The 24,424-nt window shown below is 37.3% G+C and overlaps 1 protein-coding gene across 1 annotated transcript in view; it reads right to left on the bottom strand.

The window, feature by feature from the left end:
• The window catches only part of Usp32 (Ubiquitin specific protease 32), an 837,997-nt gene that overhangs the window by 634,298 nt on the left and 179,275 nt on the right, over positions 1-24,424 (bottom strand). Inside the window, exon 8 of the mRNA XM_090368859.1 lies at positions 5,670-5,794. Coding sequence (XP_090224985.1) covers positions 5,670-5,794 — 125 coding nt within the window. The remainder of the gene's footprint in view (positions 1-5,669; positions 5,795-24,424) is intronic.

Here is a 24,424-nt window from a genome sequence, read left to right as displayed (position 1 = left end):
ACATTGACAAATGCAAAGTACTGCATATGGTTAGCAATAGCCAAAGAGAAAATGTATCAACTGTGTAGTACTACACTCAGGGAAGAGAAAAAAACCTAGTGGTAATTGTGCAGTCAAATATGAAGTTCACTGAGCAGTGCAGACGGGTTGGCAGGGCAGGGCAGGGCAGGTCATGGAGTCTTGTCAATGATATTTAGGAATTTTGCTAGCAGGGACAGGGAGGTGATTATCCTGTTATACAAGGCAATGGTTAGGCCACACCTAGATTACTGTGTACAGGTCTGGAGGCTTCATTTTAGGAAGGATGTAGAGTTGCTAGAACGAGTACAAAGAAGGGCAACAGGATTGGTGAGGGAAACAAAGGGGTACTCTTACCAAGAAAGGCTTAAGTTCTGCAAATTGCAGGGCCTGGAGAGTAGGCACCTGCGAGGTGATCTGATTGAGGTGTATAAGGCCTTGAATGGCTTGAGCAAGATGAATGCTGATAGGATTCTCCCTCATGCTCAGATTAAGAACCTGAGGTGGAACAGATTCAAATTGAGGAAAGACAGTTGTAGAATTGATGTGCAGAAATTTGCCTTTAGCCAGCGGGTAGTTGATTGGTGGAACAGACTTCCATCTTTTGTTGTGGAAGTTGATAGCCTAAATAAATTTAAGGCTGAGCTGGACAGGCATTTGGAATGAATGGAGAGGTGAAATGGGAGGGTGTTTTTTTTTTTTTTTTGGCTAATACTGCATAAGCTTGCTTTCTTGCATCGTATGCCTCTACTAATACTAAATGGACCAAACTGATTCGTGCAATTCCTTTTAGAGTTTATATAAGTAAAGAATTTCTTTGCTGCTTTTCTTTGCATCCTTTGCCAAAGATTTCTCATAATGTGCCTTCGCTTGCCTAACCTCCTTTGTGACTTGATTACAGACTAGCTTGTATCTACCACAGGCTTCTGTGTCACATGACAATTTATGTGCATCCCGTGCATTTTTCTTCTCTGCCACAAGTCTCATTATTTCATCTGACATCCATTTAGGCATAAAACTATAACATTGTTTCTTGGGAAAAACAGCCTAGTAGCTTCCAAAATTACTTCTTTGAATGCTTCCCATTTAGAATTTGCTGTTGGTAACATCATTAGTTGGTTCCACCGTATAGAACTTAAAAAATCTCTGACACCACTGTAGTCACCTTTACGAAAGCAAAAACCCTTCCTTTTACCCCTGATGGTAGTTATATCTTTAAATAAATCCCACATTGGTACACTGCGGTGTATTTAAAGCCACCTAGTGGTTCCTTTATCTGTAAATTCTTAATGCATGAATAATCACTGCTGATAATCATATCAAGAGTATTACTCTCTCTGGTTGCCTCTCTAACATGCTGCTGCAGAAAACAATCATCCAATAAATCCACAAAAGCCTTACTAGTGTGCAAGAGACCAAGCCACAAGTTCCAGTCTATATCTGGGAAGTTAAAATCCTCCATTATAAGACACTCTGATTTACTGACCCACTCTATTTCTCTGTATAGTTGGTCATTGTACTCATCAGAGTCATTAGGCCTATAACAAACTCCTACACCAAACTGACTCAACATTGCATTGTCCATCTATGTGAAATGGAAGCACTTCCTTAGATTTTATGTGTTTCTTAACTAACAGCATAACCTGTCGACCCTTCCTATCCTCTCTATTCTTTCTTTACACATTGTACTCCCCAAATTCCAATTCTGCATCCCTTATATCTGAGTGACACCACGTGTCTGATATCCCAACAATATATGCCTTGGATGTCTTAAGCAGCACTTCAAATTCATCAAATTTATTTACTATACTCCTAGCAATGGTGTACATGCAATATACATACACCTGTTCTTACTCTTAGTTACTCTAACACAGCCCACGTATTTACTTGTTTCATGACCCCCAGCAGTTCCTGAAATCCCAAGCAACTTGCTTTCCAGGCTGTTGCTCATTCCAATAGAAGCACTGCAAGAATCATTAACACCTCTGCCCACAGCTACTGTTAATCTATTAGTTTTGAATCCTCTCTCCCCCCCCCCAAAGCTAGCAGTTTTCAGATCCACCTAACCTTGCCTCGATAGCATCAGCAAATATTCTTGCACCATTTCTATTTAAGTGTATCCCATCCCTGTAGAAGCAATCTTTCTTGTTAACAAGCACAGACCATGCTGAGAAAAATTCTACCCTACGAGTCCTGCACAATCTCTCCTTGGCCAAACTGACTGACAAGGCTCTCATCATATACTCCCTCCTATTGTGTCTGGGCAGGATTGCAGGCACTTTCAAATTTATCCTAATTTTTTTTCAACATTGATCTGTACTTGCTAAATAAATCTGCAGATCTCCTACACTTAATGTCGTTAGTGCCAACGTGTACAAAGATATCATCTTTTGTGCCCTTAAAAGATAATATCTGCTCTGCAACATCATCAACTTTGCCTCTGGAAGGCATTAGCATTAGTAGAGGCATTTGATGCAAGAAAGCAAGCTTATGCAGCATCAGCCAAAAAAAAAAAAAAAAAAAAACCACTTCCACTTCACCCCTCTGTTCGTTCAAAATACCTGTCCAGCTGAGCCTTAAACTTATTTAGGCTATCAACCTCCACTACAAGGGATGGAAGTCTGTTCCACCAACCAACCACTCGCTGGCTAAAGGCAAATTTCCGCACGTCTATCCTACATCTGTCTTTCCTCAATTTGAATTTATGCCCTCTCAGGTGATTTTTCTGAGCTAGAGGAAGAATCCCATCAGCATTGAGCATGCTCAAACCATTCAAGGCTTTATATACCTCTATCAGATCACCTCGCTGGTGCCTAGTCTCCAGACTGTAATTTGGTTCTATTAGAACATACCCTGGTTCTATTCCACCTATCCTTTTTGCACAATATATTTTCCATTTCCCTGACAAATAAGTCACTGACAAAAACTAGCTCCTGTAGGACCAGCACATTCTGCCCTGAAGATTGCTGCTGTGTTGCCTCGTGCACAAGAGTGATCTCTGGCATTGAGTTGGGCAGCTGAGAGCTTGATGGGCCCCCCATTTTTATTCCTTCGAGGGCATCTATCCGACTCTTCAAGTTCTCATAGATAGTCATCAGAACACTGAGTTGGCACATAATTTCTTCACATTCTCTTCACCTAGTACACACAAAGACATCCTCCATAGCTAGATCATATCCTGTTCAAGAGAGATCCACAAACATCTCACAATTTGCACATTTTTTTTAGGCTGCGATGGGTTTGAGAATTGCCTCATTTGGTTCTCCTTCCGAACCACAGCACTTTCGCTACTTTGCGCACATTGCTTTGCTGCTCTAGTCTGGGGCAATATTTCCAATTAAATACAATTTAATTAACAATAAAAATGAAAAGGATTCATAAATTTAATTGATTAATTGCCAATACTATACTAAGCTAAAAGATTCCTACTACAGTCCTACATATTACACTATCTAGTTTTACATTATACCTTACATTATCAAGTTTGAGATATATGCTACTCTATTCTGTATCGATAGTCCACAACGGTGGCACGTTTCAAACGGTACAAGTTTTACCAATACTATGTAATAACCTACAGAAGTATCTTAACTAGGAATATAAAGCTACTTCTAGAAAATAAATTTATAAGTCAATTAAGTCAATAAAATGGTAAAAATTTAAGAAAAACTTTCTATTATCTGGAGCCATAAAACCTTTGCCTGCACTGAACTACAGAAAGTATGTTTACGATTTTACCAAAACAAATTTACATAAGTCCATTGTTACATAACTCGGGCTTATGTAAGTTGAGAACTAACTGTGTATGTAGAATCCTTCTATAAAGTCCACAGATTATGGTAATTATAATTTCGGTTTTATGTATTAGTTAGTTCCAAATTATTTGTCGTTAATATGTGTGCCTGGTGTATATGATTCATTAGTACTAATAGTAATTTTCCCCTCTTTTGAACAACTACCACTGCAATATTGGCAGAGCTGGCAGTCAGGAAATGGAATTAAATGAACTATAAATTACATCACTAGTAAGAAAGATGAGATGGATCATTCATCAGATTCAAAAACATTCACATTTTTGAATCTGATGGATAAAAAAAAAATAAATCAGTGTAGTATGGCAGTTACACCTGTTAAGGGTTTCTTTCACTTTTGGAGGAGGGGAAGAAAAGAAATTCATTTAAAAATGCATGAAACACCTAAGTTTTAAAGCTGATTTACAGTAACTGCATGGAAATTGCCAAAAGTCAATATCATGGTTCAGGATTCTGTCAAAGAAACAATTTAACAGTAAATTAAAAGGTACATCACACAAAACAGATTCCCACCAAACAACTTAAGGAAGAAAATAACCTAAATGACTTTATGAGAGTCGTGTACAAATTAAAAACTTTCAATATTGGAACAGAGCATCTGACCAAAGGATGTAAATTCTTTTAACTGGAAAACATGCTATAAGTGGCTTGTTCAAAGTATAAACTTTAATACTACAAAAAAAAAAATATTCAGAAAAAAAAATATAATTAAACTGTATTAGTTTAGCTTATAGCTAATTATTGATAGCAACCCTAAAAATTTTAATGGCTCTAATTTGAAACTGGTCTAATTTTATATGTGAAGAATTTGTCTGTTCTGTATGATTTATTACAGTTTGCAAAATAATTTTGTTTAATCTGCTCACTGTAATTTTTTTGCTGTTGTTTGTGGTCATTTAAATTAGTTTAATGCAAAAAAACTAAATAGAAAAATTCCATAACTTAAGAACCTCAGTTCTTTTACTTGCAGTGTTTGAGGACCCAAACCCAGAAACTGAACATAATATCTGCTGTATAAAAACCAGTAAGGAATTATAACAAAACTAGTCAAGGGGCAAAGAGTTAGCTCAGATTCACAGATTTTTTTAGCCCAAATAATCATCCACCGCCTCCCTCACAAAAGTTTCTAAAAGTAGAAAGCAGGGTGAAAAAAATGATATGAAAGCACAAAACACAAATGAAGATGGCCAATCAATTTGTTGCCAATGGTCATGTTGGGATAGAAGAGATTCAAAGATTAAGTGTGTAAGGAGAAGCCCATGACACCTATTCAAATGGCATGTGGCATGATTCCAGTCAAATCCTCTGCAGAAGGAACTTAACTCATCACTGCAGGGAGGAATTCTATTGTCAGAAGCATTGTGCATTTTAAATGCTAAATAATTTTAAAAGATTATTTAGAAAGTACAATTTTTGTATTTTCTTTCCTCTCTTATCTGATTGGCAATCTGAAGAACTTTTATGGATTGCCAATTATACTTACTAATTTAAATTATTATGGATTTTTGTATAAATCTAATCCTACATGTTTACTTAAACGCAATGGACATATTCTAAAATATTTGATATTTCTTTTGACTGTGTGGATAGCACACACTGGCATGAAAGAATTCAAAATTTTAATTTAGAAATGTTGCCATATTAATAATGTAAAAAATAGTTTAGGATCAAGAACTTTGCCACTGCTTACTCTATCATTCCAATAACAAATTTAAATATGCAAAAGTGTCTGTATTTTATTCGCTTATTTTTTATACCATTTCTACACAAAAAAAACCTGTCTCACTTTACTCCTGATAGTTATTTAATTTTGCTCAAGATCAGCTGGTATATTCTTACCCTGTAAGAGTGCACCTGGTGTTGTTTGTTGTCCTGTTGCACAAGTAGCAAAGCTTTGATCATCTGTCGAACTTCAATATGGGATAATACTCCATCTCTGTCTTGATCAAAAACCTTAAAACAAACTGAAACAGTACTTCATGTGATATATATATATATTTTTTTTTAAATAATAGTATCAAAGAAATCAAACTGTAAGGATGTATAGTCAGAGGGTAGAGGTGCAGTAACAGTGAAAATTAGTTAAATTTAGAAAACAAAAAGAATAGGCAAAACTGAGAATCTGTTTAATTGTGGTTTCCATAATTTTTTTTCATTCAGTCCTCATACATCTCATATACTACTCTTTTATTCATATATTTTTTTATAATTTACATATATATAAAAATAAATAAAGCTAAATAGTAATCTAAATATACTGCTCATTGATGAAATTTTCTCGCCTAAAAAGTGTCATGTTTTGAGCTCAAAGTAAGTAGGGTAATAGATATCCATGTCGGCAAGAAATTATTTGGTTTTCATATCAACTTAGTAGTATTTACTTATGAAAATGCAGTGAACATCAATATGAAGTATGGACCCCCATAAACAGCAAAAATAATCGCCAAACATGACAGTACAGAGACTCCTTGGTGAATATCGAGCCAGTGCCTCTTGCAATTGTAATTAGTAATAGTATTTGCCATATAGTGCAAGGAAGCCACAGGGTTTTGCTGCACTGAACAAAAAAAAAAAAACAAACTAGTAGGTAAGAAAAATACAAATTATGTGCTTCCCTCTTCATACATATAACTAAACAGTTGACCATTGAATTATTCATGCTGTCAGCCTCAACTACCTGTGAAGGTAACTTGTTCCGGCAATCGACAATTTTGGAATTGGTGAAAGAAATGAAAGAGGCGAAAGACTTGTGGAATTTGCAGAATCTCAAGGACTGCCAGTAATGAACACTTTTTTCAAGAAAAGGGTGAACAGAAAGTGGACATGGAAGAGTCCAAATGGATTAACAACTAATGAAATCAACTTCATCCTCACTAACAGAAGATATATTGTGAATGATGATACCATCCTGAATAAGGTAAATGTTGGAAGTGATCACAGAATGGTAAGATGTACACTTGATATAGATGTAGGAAAGGAAAAAACTGACTCGAGTAAATAATACAAAGGTCTTTGAGATAACAGAAGAGGAGAAAAAGCAGTATGTACTGGAACTTAAAAACAAGTATGAGCTTCTGCAGACTGCTGAGGACCAAGATATCGACGAGGAATATTACAACTTTTTGAAAGTGATAAAGCCCAAGAAACCTATAGGGAAAAAGAAATCCAAAGAAGAAAAAATTAGTCAAGAAACACTTGTCATGATGAACCGAAGACGACAAATGAAAAGCAAAAAAAACACTGACAGGGAGAAAATTGAGTATACTGAGTTATGCAAAGCCATTAGAAAGAGACTCAGAGAGGACATAAGATTTAACACAAGAAAAGTAGAACAAGCATTAAGGGAAAACAAAGGATTTAAATCAGCAGCCATGAGCAGTAATACAGAAAGACAAGTGATACTGAAACTGAAGAATAGCAGAGAAGGCATAATTCAAATAGCATAGACTACTATAGAGAATTATACAAGTTGCCCTCTGAATCACAGCCTATTAAAATGCACTACTTGCTTGATGTTTGTGGAGCAGTCAGGTACAGGACATGATACTGCCATGGGGGATGTCTCTGTGTGTGTGCGCAATGCCAGGAGTGTAAGGAAATCAAGTGACAACTCAACATTCTTATGCACCTATACGAGAGCTTGAAGGACATGGTGGATGCCCTCGAAGGATTAAAAGTGAGGGGCCCATCAAGCTCTCAGCTGACCACACCAATGCCAGAGCTTGCATTTGTTCATCATGCAACACAGCGGCAGCCCCCAAGGCAGAATGCGCTGGTCCCAAAGGAACTAGTAGTTGTTGGTGACTCTATTGTCAGGGAAACATGCTTTGTAAAAAGAATAGGTGGAACAGGACCAGGGTATGTCTGCCAGGGGCAAAGGTTGATGACGTTGTAGAGCGGATATCATCTTTTAAGGGCATGAAAGGTGATATAGTTGTACACGTTGGTACTAATGATATTAAGAGTAGGAGACCGACGGAATTACTTAACAAGTACAGGTCACTGTTGAAAAAAAGCCGTGAATTAGGGTTGAATTTGAAAGTGTCTGCAATTCTGCCCAGACACGATAGGAGGGAGTATATGATGACAGCCCTGTCGATCAATTCGGCCCTGGAAAGATTGTGCAAGGCTCAAGGGGTAGAATTTTTTTCAGCCTGGTCTGTACTTGTTAACAGGAGAGACTGCTTCTACAGGAATGGGATACACTTAAATAGAAAGGGTGCAAGAATGTTTGCTGATGCTATCGAGGCAGTGTTAGGTGGGTCGGAAAACTGCTAGATTGGGGGGGATACAAGGACTAAAAGATTAACAGGAGCCACTGGCAGAGGTGAAAGTGATTCTTGCACTGCTTCTATTGGAATGAGCCGCAGCCTGGAAAATAAGATGCAGGATATTTCAGAGACTGCTGGGAATCATTGGGGCACAAATAAACACATAGGTTGTGTTACGGTAGTTAAGAAAAAGAACAGATGCATGTATACTTGCGTGTACACCAATGCTAGGAGTTTAGTAAATAAATTTGATGAATTTGAGGTATTGTTCAAAACATCAAAGGAAGCATCATTGTGGGGATTTCAGAGACGTGGTGTCACACAGATATAAGGAATGCAGAACTGGAATTTGAGGAGTACAATGTCTACAGAAAGGATAGACAGGGTAGGAAGGAAGGAGGGGTTATGCTATTAGTTAAGAAATACATAAAATCCAAGGAAGTGAAGCCAGTCGACATTGCTGGACAGTGCAGTGTCGAGTCAGTTTGGTGTGACATAAGCATTGGGAGATCAAAATTGAGAGTAGGAGTGTGCTATAGGCCTAATGACTCTGATGAGTATAATAAGAAACTGTACGGGGAAACAGAGTGGGCCAGTAAATCAGAGAGTCTTATAATGGGGGATTTTAATTTCCCAGATATTGACTGGAATTTAGGGGCTGGTCACTCAACACATTAGCAAGGCTTTTGTGGATTTATTGGATGATTGTTTTCTACATCAGCATGTTCGGGAGGCAACTAGAAGGAGTAATACTCTTATTTGATTATCAGTAGTGATTCTTCACGCATTAAGAATCTGCAGGTAAATGAACCACTAGGTGGCAGTGATCACAGTGTGCTGAAGTGGAATTTACTCAAAGAGGTAACTACCATTAGGGGTAAAGGGAAGGGTTATTGCTTTTGTAAAGGCGACTACGATGGACTGAGACAGTATTTAAATTCCATACAGTGGGACCAACTGATGATGTTACCAACAGCAAATTCAAAATGAGAAGCATTCAAAGAACTTATCTGGGAAGCTACTAGGCTTTACATACCAACTAAGAAATACTGTTCAAGGTTTAGGTCTAAGTGGATGTCAGATGAACTAATGAGACATATGGCAGAGAAGAAAAAATGCATGAGATACATACAAATTAACACGTGACACAGAAGCCTATGACAGATACAAGTTGATGTGTAACCAAGTTACAAAGGAGGTTAGGCAGGCGAAGGCAGATTACGAGAAATCTTTGGCAAGGGATGCAAAGAAAAACAGCGAAGAGTTCTTTACTTATGTAAACTCTAGAAGGAAGGGGATGAATCAGATTGGTCCACTTGATATCGATGGGTCAACTGTTGATGATCCTGCTCAGGTAGCTAACAAACAATGAATATTTTGCATCGACATTCACACATGAGGAGTTATTCAGCGAGGGGAATGCCAGAGGTGTATTCAACTCTGGCAGTAAGCTAGAGAATCTTGTAATAACTGACAGTAAAGTGGAGGAGAAATTGTTGAATATAAATACAAGAAAGGCACCTGGAGTCGATGGGATCTATCCAGTTATATTAAAGGAGGCAGCAAAGGAAGTAAGCAAACCCTTAGCCATAATTATGGGAGCTTCCTTGGACTCAGGGGAAGTATCCATGAACTGGAGATGTGCAAATGCGACCCCAATTCACAAAGGAGTATCAAAGTGCAACACAAGTAATTATAGACCTGTTAGTTTAACTTCTGTTCCCGGAAAATTAATGGAGGCACTGGTTAAAGAAGCACTGCAGGATCATCTAGACAAGACTTCAGTTATAGCTCAGACACAGCATGGTTTTGTTAAGGGCAGGTCTTGTCTGACCAATTTGATTGGATACTATGATGTAGTCACAAAAGAACTGGATGCAGGGAATAACTTTGATATTATATATTTGGATCTTAGAAAGGCTTTTGATACTGTTGTGCATGGAAGACTGCTGCACAAATTGGAGCAGTGTGGCATTGGAGGCAAATTGCTGCTATGGATAAAGGGGTGGTTGATGGGGAGAAGACAGAGTGGTAATCAATGGACACTGCTCATCGTGGACTAGTGTTATTAGTGGAGTCCCTCAGGGTTCAGTATTGGGTCCATTATTGTTTTCTGTATTTATAAATGATATTGATGATGGTATATCAAGCTTAATGTCCACATTTGCAGAAGATACGAAGGTTGGCAGGGTTGTCAAGGACACTACTGACACTATGCTAATGCAACAGGATCTGGAAAGGTTGAGCAGATGGGCTGAGGGGTGGCAAATGGAGTTTAACATTGACAAATGTAAAGTACTACATATGGGAAACGGCAACCCCAGAGCAACGTATCAACTCTGTGGTACTGCACTGACAGTGGTAGAAAATTAAAGGGACCTGGGGGTGGTTGTGCAGGCAGATATGAAGTTTTCTGAGCAGTGCAGATGGGCTGCAAGAGCAGCTCATGGTGTATTGTCAATGATAAATAGGAATTTTTCTAGCAGGGTTAAGGAGGTGATTATTCCCTTGTATAAGGCAATGGTCAGACCACACCTAGAGTACTGTATACAGGTCTGGAGGCCTCATTTCAAGAAGGATGTAGAGATGCTGGAACGAGTACAGAGAAGGGCAACAAGATTAGTGAATGGAACAAAGGGGTGCTCTTACTTTCTTCGTAATTTTTGCAAATTACAGTGTCTGGAGACTAGGCACCGGCGAGGTGATCTGATAGACGTGTATAAAGCCTTGAATGGTTTGAGCATGCTCAATGCTGATGGGATTCTTCCTCTTGCTCAGAATAATCACCTGAGAGTGCATAAATTCAAATTGAGAAAAGACAGATGTAGGATAGATGTGAGGAAATTTGCATTTAGCCAGCGGGTGGTTGGTTGGTGGAATAGACTTCCATCCCTTGTCGTGGAAGTTGATAGCCTAAATAAGTTTAAGTCTCAGCTGGACAGGTATTTCGAACGAACTGAGAGGTGAAGTGGAAGTGGTTATTTTTATTTATTTTTATTTATTTTTATTTTTTTTATTTTTTATTTATTTATTTATTTTTTTTTTTTTTTTTTTTGCTGATGCTGCATAAGCTTGCTTTCTTGCATCAAATGCCTCTAGTAATGCTAAGAATAGAAGAGAAGCTGAGAACTACACAGCAAAGAATGGAACGAATTATATTTGGAATCAGACTGTTAGATAAGAAGAGAAACACATGGATTAGGCAACAAACTCAAGTAAAGGACAAAACTAAAGAACTAAAATGGTCTTGGGCAGGACACACAGCTCGAAGACATGATGACAGATGGACTAAGAAAATAACAGATTGGTACCCAAAGGAGCTAAACCTGGAAGACAACAACAGAGATAGACAGATGAAATAGGAATAAATAGGAATTTTTCTAGCAGGGTTAAGGAGGTGATTATTCCCTTGTATAAGGCAATGGTAAGGCCACATCTTGAGTACTGTATACAGGTCTGGAGGCCTCATTTCAAGAAGGATGTAGAGCTGCTGGAACGGGTACAGAGAAGGGCAACAAGATTAGTAAATGGAACAAAGGGTTGCTCTTACGAAGAAAGGCTTAAGTTTTGCAAATTACAGAGTTTGGAGACTAGGCACCGGCGAGGTGATCTGATAGAGGTGTATAAGGCTTTGAATGGTTTGAGCATGCTCAATGCCAATGGGATTCTTCATCTTTCTCAGAATAATCACCTCAGAGGGCATAAATTCAAATTGAGGAAGGACGGATGTCGGATAGATGTGCGGAAATTTCCTTTGGCCAGCGGGTGGTTGGTTGGTGGAACCGACTTCCATCACTTGTTGTTGAAGTTGATAGCCTAAACAAATTTAAAGCTCAACTGGACAGGTATTTCGAACGAACGGAGGGGTGAAATGGGAGTGGGTTTTTTTTTTTTTTTTTTGGCTGATGCTGAATAAGCTTGCTTTCTTGCATCATATGCCTCTGCTAATGCTAATGCTAAATTTATGAGTTTATGGGTAGCAAATGGATGGCCAGTGCTCAAAACAGAAGGAACTGGAAAGTTGCTGGAGAGGCCTTCATCCTGCAGTGGACTGAAAATGGCTGATGATGATGAAGTAAAGTGAAACAGAAATAAATAGTGCAGCAATTGGAAAACAAGACGCATGCTAGAAATAAAAAGAGCGATCCCATGTATGAGTAAATTAACCATGATTTATTCAAACTAACTTCCTCCTATGTCCACACACCACATACAACAATCACAAAGTGACTAGAACGAATGGGGGAAGACTGGTATACTGTGCAATGTTCTGATCAGCTCTTTAAATGGCACCAATGTCACAAAAATAACAGCGTTTAAGTGGTGCCTTGCTTGAGCTTCGGGGGAAAAAAAGAAGTTGCACGAGGCTATGTCTCGTGAATACAGTGGGTGAGACAGTACACACTTTTTTTGCTGGCCAAAAACTCCCAAGCAATGAGAGCCCTGCAGCTTGGTGTGTTGTCCTGCAAGAGGAACCAACTGCTGTTTTCTCCATACTGAGGCCACACATGATGGATTCTCTGCAACAAAAGTTTCAAAATGTCCAGCCAGTAAGCAGAAGTAACATTTTGGCCATTGGGCACAGATTACTTGTACACTCCTTGCTATTGTAGAAAGTGATAAGAAGGTTTTGACTTTTCACCTTTCTTGGCAAACTCTTTTGGCTTTGGGGGAGTTTGCTTCCATTCAGCACTTTGTCACTTCGTTTCAGGGCACACCGAAAACACCACATCTCATCACCTGTAATAATCAAATTCAGGAAGTTGGGTTTGCTTTTGGCAGCCTCAATTAATTCTCTGCAGTGTTCATCTCTCACCTGTTACTGACCATCTGTTAATGAATGTGGAACAAACTGCATACAGACCTTCGTTTTCTTCAAATACTGGATTATCATTTGTTGATTGGTTTCTTTATTAACACAGAGATCATCTAAAATCATTTGGAGCATTGCACATTGGTAAAGATTTCCCACATCCTTTAAACCAACTCTGCCATTCGAAAAGTTTTTTCTGAGCCAGATGTTCATTGTCTTCCAGTGATTCTCTTCCATGGGTAAAACATTTATGCCACTCAAACACATGATTCTCCAGCAAGTATGGACAGATAATTCTCTCCATGCTGCTTGCTTCATCATTTAAAATCTTTCAATGGCATTTTTGCCCAGTCAAAAACAAAATGATGTTTGCTCTTTGTTCTACTGTCCCTCCAAAACCCAGACACAGAAGAGACGTGCATTTCAGCCCACGCTATGTTCTGAAATGATGAGAATTTGCTCTAATCTTGACTGTAGTGCTATTAACAATCACTATTTCATTTCATATTTACTTCTAGTAGATGGCAGCACCAGCACTCATCTCCTTTTCCAATTGCTGCACTGTGCATTTTGCATTTTTAATAACTCAAAAGAAAGCACTGGTCCCAAAGAAACTAGTTGTTGTCAGTGGCTCTATTGTCAGGGAAACATATTGTGCATAAAGTCCTGTTCCACCTAAAGGATAGGTGGAACAGGCCCAGAGTATGTCTGCCAGGGGCAAAGGTTGTTGATGTTGTAGAGCATATATCATTTTTAAGGGCACCAAAGGGTGATATTGTTGTATATGTTGGCACTAATGATATTAAGAGTAGGAGACCAGCAGAATTACTTAAAAAGTACAGATCAATGTTAAAAAAAGCCATGAGTTAGGGTTGAATTTGAAAGTGTCTACAATTCTGCCCAGACACGATAGGAGGTAGTATATGATGAGAGCCTTGTCAATCAATTCGGCCCTGGAGAGATTGTGCAAGGCTCAAGGGGTAGAATTTTTCTCAACCGAGTGTGCTTATTAACAGGAGAGACTGCTTCTACAGGTATTGGATACACTTAAATAGAAAGGGTGCAAGAATATTTGCTGATGCTATCGAGGCAGAGTTAGGTGGGTCAGAAAACTGCTAGCTTGGGGGGGGGGATACACGGACTAACAGATTAACAGTAGCTGTTGGCAGAGGTGAAAGTGATTCTTGCACTGCTTCTATTGAAATGCAATTGAGCAGCAGCCTTGAAACCCAAGCACTGTGGATTTCCAGGACTGCTGGGAGTCATAGTGGAACAAATAAATACATGGGCTGTGTTAGGGTAACTAAGAGTAGAAACTAGACAAACATATGGAGTGGGTGGATGGGTGAAATGAGAAGGAGGTATGTGTTTCCCCCCCTTTGGCTGATAAGCTTGCTTTCTTACATCATGTGCCCTTGCTAATGCTAAAGAAGACTACTTTAAGGATGGAATTTTCCTCGATATATGGAGGTTATTTTGCAACCTTTTATATTTATAAAACATTCCAAATCAATTAATTTAGACTGTCAAAAGAAATATCTAAAATCAACATAGTCACATTTTCAATGTCTTGTAAAAGAAGTTATTTCAACTGTTAAACTACTAATGCTTATCCCCCCTCCTGCATATACTGTTTATCTACATTTATGACTTTTTGGAATGTGATAACGTTACTTGTTTTCAGATGAACCTAGGGGACTTCATTTTCTATCCCAAAAGCCAGCTGTATTAAGGAGTTTAATTATGCATGGATAATGAACGCACATCATTTCTACTACCAAGGTAGTTTTAATGCATCATTTTAATTATACAGTAGAATCTCGATTATCCGGCAGGGTACGGAACCGAGACCATGACAGATAATCGAATAGACAGATAACAGAATATGTACATTAAAGATATTATACATAAAATAGACCAGATCATCTAACTTGTTTATTTTATTACATAACCTAATGAAATTTAATTAAACTTAAATTATGATTTATTTTTTACTGGGTCATCAAAAAAATCATAGTACAGAGATCTACATACATACCTATTTTTAATATTTTGACTTACACTGATCTAGTAACGTCATAAAAAATTTAAAAGAAAACAATATCACAAATGTAAAGTACTGCATGTGGGAAGCAGTAACCCCAGAGTAATGTATCAATGGTGTGATACTACACTGACAGAGGTAGAGTGAAAAGGACATGGTGGTAATTGTGCAGGCAGATATGAAGTTTTCTGAGCAGTGCCGTGCCTCATTTTAAGAAGGATGTAGGGATGTTGGAACGAGTACAGAGAAGGGCAACAAGATTAGTGAATGGAACAAAGTTGTATCACATATATACAACTTTGTTCTAATACAGCTAAAGAAGTTTAAAAGAAAACAATATAACATATATACAACTTTGTTCTAATATCATTAAAGAAATTTAAAATAAAACAATATTATATAATTAAATTTATTTTCTAAAAGAGTCAGTCAATTTCTTTTGTTTCATTACCCCTCGAGTCTTTTGGGAGGCAATGTTATGAATTTTATACAAAAGTAATACTTGCGTAGCATTTGCTTCTTCTTGTATTAGCATTAGTAGAGGCATATGATGCAAGAAAGCAAGCTTATGCAGCATCAGCCAAAAAAAAAAAAAAAAAAAAAAAAATACTCCCATTTCACCCCTCCATTCGTTCAAAATACCTGTCCAGCTGACCCTTAAATTTATTTAGGCTATCAACTTCCACAACAAGGGATGGAAGTCTGTTCCACCAACCAACTACCCACTGGCTAAAGGCAAACTTCCGCACATCTATCCTACATCTGTCTTTCCTCAAATATACTCAATATTCAAATTTTCCTCAATTTGAATTTATGCCCTCTCAGGTGATTATTCTGAGCGAGAGGAACAATCCCATCAGCATTGAGCATGCTCAAATCATTCAAGGCTTTATACACCTCTATCAGATCACCTCGCCGGTGCCTAGTCTCCAGACACTGTAATTTGCAAAACTTAAGCCTTTCTTCGCAAGAGCAACCCTTTGTTCCATTCACTAATCTTGTTGCCCTTCTCTGTACTCGTTCCAGCAGCTCTACATCCTTCTTGAAATGAGGCCTCCAGACCTGTATACAGTACTCAAGGTGTGGCCTGACCATTGCCTTTTACAAGGGAATAATCACCTCCTTATCCCTGCTAGAAAAATTCCTGTATATCACTAACAAGATACCATGAGCTACTGTTGCAGCCCGTCTGCACTGCTCAAAGAACTTCATATCTGCCTGCACAATTACCCCAGGTCCTTTTCAATCTCTACCACTGTCAGTGTAGTTCCACAGAGTTGATACGTTGCTCTGGGGTTGCTGTTTCCCATATGTAGTACTCTACATTTGTCAATGTTAAACTTCATTTGCCACCTCTCAGCCCATCTGCTCAACCTTTCCAACCAATCCTGTTGCAGCAGCACAGCGTCAGTAGTGTCCTTAACAACCCTGCCAACCTTTGTATCGTCTGCAAACTCTGACATTAAGCTTGATATACCATCATCAATATCATTTATAAATACAGAAAACAATAATGGACCCAACACTGAACCCTGAGGGACTCCACTAATAACATTAGTCCATGATGAGCAGTGTCCATTGATTACTACTCTGTCTTCTCCCCCTCAACCACCCCTTTATCCATAGCAACAATTTGCCTCCAATGCCACTGCTCCTGTGCAATGGTATCAAAAGCCTTTCTAAGATCCAAATATATAATATCAAAGTTATTCGCTGCATCCAGTTCTTTTGTGACTGCATCATAGTATCCAATGAAATTGGTCGGACAAGACTTTATCTTAACAAACCCATGCTGTGTTTGAGCTATAACTGAAGTCTGGTCTAGATGATCCTGCAGTGTTTCTTTAACCAGTGCCTCCATTAATTTTCCTGGAACAGAAGTTAAACTCTCAGGTCTATAATTACTTGTGTCAGCCTTTGACCCTCCTTTGTGAATTGGGGTCACATTTGCACATTTCCAGTCTATGGGTACCTCCCCTGAGTCCAAGAAAACTCTCATAATTATGGCTAAGGGTTTTCTTACTTCCTTTGCTGCCTCCGTTAATATAACTGGATAGATCCCATCCACCCCAGGTGCCTTTCTTGTGTTTATCTTCAACAATTTCTCCTCCACTTTACTCTCAGTTATTACAAGATTATCTAGCTTAGTGCTAGAGTTGAAAACACCTCTGGCATTCCCCTCGCTGAATATCTCCTCATGTGTGAATCCGATGCAAAATATTCATTTAGTTTGTTAGCTACCTGAGCAGGATCATCAACAGTTGAACCATTGACATCAAGTGGACCAATCTGATTCATCCCCTTCCTTCTAGAGTTTACATAAGTAAAGAACTCTTTGCTGTTTTTCTTTGCATCCTTTGCCAAAGATTTCTTGTAATCTGCCTTTGCCTGCCTAACCTCCTTTGTAACTTGGTTACAGATCAACTTATATCTATCACAGGCTTCTGAGTCACATGTTAATTTATATGTATCCCATGCATTTTTCTTGTCTGCCATATGTCTCATTAGTTCATCTGATATCCATTTAGGCCTAAATCTTGAACAATATTTCTTAGTTGGTATGTAAACCCTAGTAGCTTCCAAGACAAGTTCTTTCAATGCTTCCCATTTTGAATTTGCTATTGGTAACATCATCAGTTGGTCCCACTGTATAAAATTTAAATACTGTCTCAGACCATCGTAGTCACCTTTATGAAAGCAAAAACCCTTCCCTTTACCCCTGATGGTAGTTACCGCTTTGAGTAAATTCCACTTCAGCACACTGTGATCACTGCCACCTAGTGGTTCCTTTATCTGCAGATTCTTAATGCATGAAAAATCACTACTGATAATCAGATCAAGAGTATTACTCCTTCTACTTGCCTCCCAAACATGCTGATGTAGAAAACATCATCCAATAAATCCACAAAAGCGTTGCTATTGTGTGAGTGACCAAACCACAAATTCCAGTCAATATCTGGGAAATTAAAGTCAATATCTGGGAAATTACTTGAAACCACTCAATGCACTTTGACAACATAGTTTCAGCTTTACAGTGGCTAATTATGCATATTGTTCCATTAGAAGCAGCTTTTTCTTCAGTTTCAGAATCATCTCAAATTGTCATCACTCTTTGTACAATATCATTGTCGTCTAAAATTTGGCATCCGACGTCCATTTTGTCTATATCCGGGCAATCATTTATTTCCTCCATTGAAATATTTTTAAATTAAGAAACAGTCAAACATAACTGCAAAATTTCAGTAGTTTCTTTTGGAATGGTTTCTGTATCAGTTGAATATATTTCTGGCCACAACTTATTCCAGCTTCTTTATATTGTTTGAACTGGAACATCATTCCAGGCATCAGCGACATTGAAAATTGCATCTTTTATAGTGTAGCTTTTCCAAAACTATCACATCTAATTTATTTTCTGCCAAAACAAGTTTTTGAATGAACATTTTCGATAACGATGTTTCATACTCTCAGTCCATCGGTTGAATGAGAGATGTCATGTTTGTGGCAGAAAGTGGCATGATTGATTTTTAAATCCCATACATGTATGGGATGAGTAGGCAAATTCTCCATCAGTAGCATTGTATATTGTGGTAAACCTTTTGATGCCAAATGACCTTAAACATGGTACAAATATTTTATGAAACCAATCATGAAATATATCTTGGCTCATCCATGTGTTGTTTTGTGAGAAATATTTAACTGGCAAAGCATTTAAATTAATATTTTTAAATGATCTAGGCTTTTTTGGTTTTCCTATAACAACCAAAGGGAATTTATGACTACTGCTAGCATTAGCACATACCATTATAGTGATGCAATCTTTTATCCCAGTACCATATGTTCAGTCATATTTGGTCTTTAACCAAATTTCGATCAACTGTTTTCTTCTGTAGTTTTTCATGATAAACAGAAATTGCAGCGCTATCTGCACTTAGCTTCTCATCCTGGATTGACAACTGTCAAATACCAGGGTGAAACTTAAATTTGTCCAAACATCTGATGGCTTTTTCGATTATTATAGGTCCCGACAATGGTATTCCTTGGCTACCTTTTTGAACAAACCATTGAAACACCGCAGTATCCAATCGTTCATTTTTAGCAAGCTTCATTGTTTTACGACTTTTAACATTACCGTCAGTCGTTTCCATTTTGGATACATGGTTTTCAATTTTGTCTGCATCACGCTTTATATCATTTACTGTTGCTCTTCTTATTCCATAAATAGATGCTATACTTGTAGCACTTTCACCTTTTCTTAGGCGATTGATTATTACAATATTTTGTAATAATCCCAACACTACTTTTGCACTACTCGTTTGCATTTCTCTGTCATTTCAATAGGTTTACTAAATAAAAATTAACAGGTGAAAGAAGAGGTTAAAGTACAACTGTATAAAGTGAGGTGTATACAAAGACTATGTGACACATGGTGCCAATATCACAATGCGTTATGGCGTAGTGGGGTTAAGTGACGATTAACAGAGGCTGATGGCAAATAGGGCGACAGACAGTTGAAGTTCTACTCTATCTTACATTGTGTATACCTTTACAATGAGTTGCCATGGTATTGCACTACCTTGAATAAGTAACGCTTCACATATGGAAAAGACTAATGTTTGTTATTATTCTCGGTGTATACCACTACCCAGATGGCACTATTTCAAAGCTTATTGGCTTCTCGTTGGTGGGTAGGCAGGTACCCTGTTATTGCAATAGTGACAACCCAGTTATGAAGTATAACTCCACAATATGAGAGATGCCTGATGGTTAAATCTTAAAGGTATTTCTTGGCTAAATGCCTAAGAGTATGAAGGAGTTTAATCATGCATGGGTAAAGCACACACTATTGCAACAACAGGATACCTGCCCACCCACCAATGAGAAGCCAATAAGCTTCAAAATGGGGCCATCTGGGTGGTGGTATCTGCCAAGAATAAGTAACATTAGTCTTCTCCACAGGTGAGGCGTTATTTATTTGAGGTAGTGCAATACCATGGCAACTCATTGTGAAGGTATTCACAATATGAGATATAATTAAAACTACCTTGGTAATTGAAATAAAGTGTGTGCATTACCCATGCATAATTAAACTCCTTCATACTCTTAGGCATTTAGTCAAGAAATATCTTTTAGCCATCTGTATTATTAGGAACAGTTTCCTTTTCCAGAACTGCCAACCGACCAACACCAGACGTTAGGTTTACCATCTGCAAGTCAGAAATGATATGCCAGAGAAGAACTGTAACATGACATGAAGGAATGAAATAACTCTCTCTCTCTCTCTCTCTCTCTCTCTCTCTCTCTCTCTCTCTCTCTCTCTCTCTCAGCCAAAAAATAAAATGTTTCAATAATTTTGCCATTTCAGAGCTTCACTACTAAGCACTTACTATTAAACATGATAAACCTAATCAGATGTTAAATAAAGTGTAGAATTTATTTCAGGTAGCTGTTAACCATAAGACTTAACACAGAAAAATCAAGCACAAAAGTAGCTAACAAAAATCAAACTAGTCAAGGGGTAAAAATGTAGAAGTAATTTGATGAAATTCTGATTGTTTCTAGCTTGCAGAAATAAAAGATTAATACTTCTTTTGAGTAAAAGGTCAATTTCTCTTCTTTGTAAGCCTATATAATTTCTTTTGCATTTTCTGAGATAAAAAAATAAGGGGAAGGTAGAAAAGATACTTATTGTATGGTTAGATTTAAACTCCTTGCCTAGATATATAACATCTCAAAATGAACAATCAATATACTTTTATATCTAATACAAATTTATTAATTTGTTTAGTTGACTCTGATTCTTTGAATATTTCTGATTGCTTAAAATTCAAGCCATACATATTAAAATAAAATAAACTATTATATTGTTTACTTGGCTAGAAATAAAAGTTGCTCCTTTTCTTTTTAAATCAATGTGATTTTGGATGTGTATAAATGTGGATCATATTGTAATAAACAAAACGTATGCATGGGATAACTGAAACAAGTAAAATTTTAATTAATTTTATTTTAAAATACTGTAATTACTGTACAGTACTGCTACATCAATCACCACTATTAGAAAATAATAAGAGGAGTTTACCTCAATATAGTACGTAGAACACTTCCGTATGATACCCTCCAGAAATTAAAACGGAAAAAACGAAAAAAATCGACAACTTACCGGTACATTATAGTAAAATATAAATAATTAAATAATCAATTTAACACAATTCAAATCAATTTAAAACAATTAAAAATCAAATTAACGCAATTAAAAGAATTTAACGAAAATATTCAAAACAATTTTCCTTCCTGAAGCTGACAACGCTTTTCGACCATATGTCGTGATCACAGGAATGAAAATTACCGAATCGGGTTAAACCTGATACTTAAATAGAGATTATTTGTCTTCGTGCATGCGCGTAAAGGTCCACGCATCGGAGATCAAATATGGCCGCCGAACATTAACAGAATTCTCGTGTAATTTAATTTCAACGGTTTCTGCAATTAATAGTCATGTATAATTACGTTGAACGTTAAGTATTTTGGCCTCGTTAAATAAAAAAGTATGTTTTTCGTTAATGGCACGAAAGGCTAATTCTGATGCTGCTGAACGAGAAGCACGAACTGAGGCTTCATGTTGACTTACACGAATATTAAGAGAAAATCGGGTCGAACCTTGATAAGACTAGTCGCAATCACCGCAAGAAATGTTATATACCAGATCATTAATTGTGTTGCGAATGCTGAAAGAACCGAGTGATTGTTCAGTATAGTGTGTAACTTCCGTATTGGCCTAGCTACAATTTTAAATTCGGTATCTTTAAAGAATCTGTTAAGCTGTTTATGCCACTGTTCAACATATGGGACAGAAATAAAGTATTTTTTGATATTACTATTGTTGATTGGTGTAGTATTTTGTATCCTATCCTTAGCTTGTATCCTAATTTGGTTTATTGTGGTAATGGAATAACCCCTGTTTAAGAATCTGCTAGTTAATATTTGTATTTCTGAGTCCAAAGCAGATTCCGTCGTTGAATATTTATAGGCATTAAGAAATTGATTAAAGATGATCGATCTTTTGTACGTGAACGGATGATAGCTATTATAATGTAGAAACATACCGGTGTTTGTAGGTTTTCAATAGATGGTAAATTGTATTTTATTCGAGTCCCGGGTAAACGTGAAATTTAGAAAGTTTAATGACTTTGTATCCGTATCCTCCCTTTCCAATGTAAATTTGAGTCTAGAATGAATATTATTAAACGAATGTAAAATGTCTTGGACAGTAATTACTATCGGTAATAACTAGAACATTGTCTAAATACCTCCCATAGTATGTGATACGGGTTCGAAAAGGTGTCAAATGTATCTGCTCAATCTTTGAGAGATAGATCTCTGACATTAAGCCACTCAGGCTCAAACCCATTGGTAATCGAAAAATTTGTTTGTACACCTTGTCACAAAAGGTGATGTAGTTAGCCTCAACTAACAGTTTAATTAAGTGAAAAATTTCCTTAATAGGTAGCTTCGTATAATTAATCGGTGTCGAGTTTTTATTTAACAAAAACCAAATAATATCTAATGTGTATTCAACGTTTACATTCGTATATAATGAGGTAACATCTAGTGAGAATAAATTGTCATTGTCGCTGAGTCTACAGTCTTTAAGCTTATTAAACAATGTATCGTAGTTCTTAATCCCAAATTGTATTACCTGTCTAAAGGGTTTTTATAATGTTATATACATGTGTGGCTAAGGATGAAAATGCCGAGTTCCTGTAGGAAACAATAGGTCGAATAGGAAACCCAGTCTTGTGTAATTTTACCTGACCGAAAAGTGCAGGAATATTGTATGTTCTGGACTTCAGTTCCTTTAACTGAACCATAGTAATGTAGTCATTTTTTCTATACTTGGTTAGCGTTTTATTGTATTGATTGACCAAATTGGTAAACGGTGCCGGGTCTACTTCACGATAAGTGGAGGTATCTGACACAACTGAATCTAATTTATTAATATAATCATGTTTATCTAGTATTACCACTGTATCTCCTTTATCTGCCCTCTGTATAATAATGTCCTTATTTCCCCGAAGTTCTCGTAAAGCTGAACTGTCATGTGTATTCAATCTAGGAAGTCGCGTTTCTTTTATGTTATTCACTACTTGGTTAACTTGTTGAATAAATACATATTTTTGTGGAACATTACGAAGTCCAAATTCAATATCAATTACGCATTGTTTTTTAGGCAGTTTTCGAGGTGGTAAATTATAATTTAGTCCTTTGGATAAAAGCAAAATCTGGTCCTGCGATAGTGTACACGAGGAAAGATTTGTAACCTGTTGATATGTCAGTTCGTTGGATATCATGGGTATGTCAGTTCACGAACACCCCCTCACCCAGTATCCAACGAACCGACATATCAACAGGTTACAAATGAGGTGAGGAGGTGATTATGAGGAGATGAGGAGGTGATTATCTGATTGTATAAGCCAAGGAACAGGCCACATCTAGGGCTTACAATACTGAGATTCCGGGATCCTAAATACTGGGATCCTAGTCTTTTTTTCCTCGGTATTCATACAAAAATACTGGTTTTTCGGTACTAATTTAAAAATTAATTATTCATGATTTATTCACATAAAGGTTATAAAACCAACAAATAAATCATTAATACTACTGAATTTGCAAATGAGGGATTGTTATACACAGTACAAATGCAACGGAAACCTGAAAACATCATGAAAGTGTAAGACAAAATCTTACAAATATATTTCTCTTAGTAAGTATAGTGTGTGTGGAAGTAAAGCACCTAAGGAATAACGAAAACATCATTACAAAAATTTCCATTAGTGGCAGTAGGCCTGGCAGTGCAATTAAAGATATGGTGAACAATGATACGGCAGGTGCGGAAGGGTTAGATTTAAAAGCTTCTGAACGATAGTTTAATCCCTCTATTACACCGCTACTTGAGAATGGTTTTTTTTTTTTTTTTTTTTTAGGAGCATTAGCAACTAAGGCCATATTGCTCTGGGATATGCGGTAGTCATTCCCTGACCTTTCCGCATCCTCCGTGTTTGGTGGTGATGGGCTCAAACCCCGGTCTAATCAAGAAGCGTATAGCGTATGCTACGCACTACTGCTCCTTCCCACCTGGCTACAGAAGCGCCGCTACTTGAGGATGACACTTAGTGCATGTTGGGAAATAGTGTCAGTATGGAGCAATTCAAAGGTATTGTGAACAGGTGATCTTGAGGTAAAAGATGAAAGCGTTTTGTTGCGTGGGAAAAATATTCTGTTTTTCCCACCAAAGGAAGAAGAGCGAGTTTAAAGAATAACACCGTGATTGGATCAGGTTTAGATTAGATAAGGGAAGATATGTAAATGCGTGCAAACCCTTCTGGGGTTTGCACATAAGCTTGCGTATAAAAAAAGTAGTACAAGGGGCGATTGTAATCCAATAAATCGTTAGGTCATGTTCATTTAA

The sequence above is a fragment of the Mastigoproctus giganteus genome, chromosome 1 (assembly GCF_048544385.1).
Source record: "Mastigoproctus giganteus isolate SK-2022 chromosome 1, ASM4854438v1, whole genome shotgun sequence".
NCBI classification, from domain to species: Eukaryota; Metazoa; Arthropoda; class Arachnida; order Uropygi; family Thelyphonidae; genus Mastigoproctus; species Mastigoproctus giganteus.
This window is presented reverse-complemented; position numbering and strand designations above follow the sequence as displayed.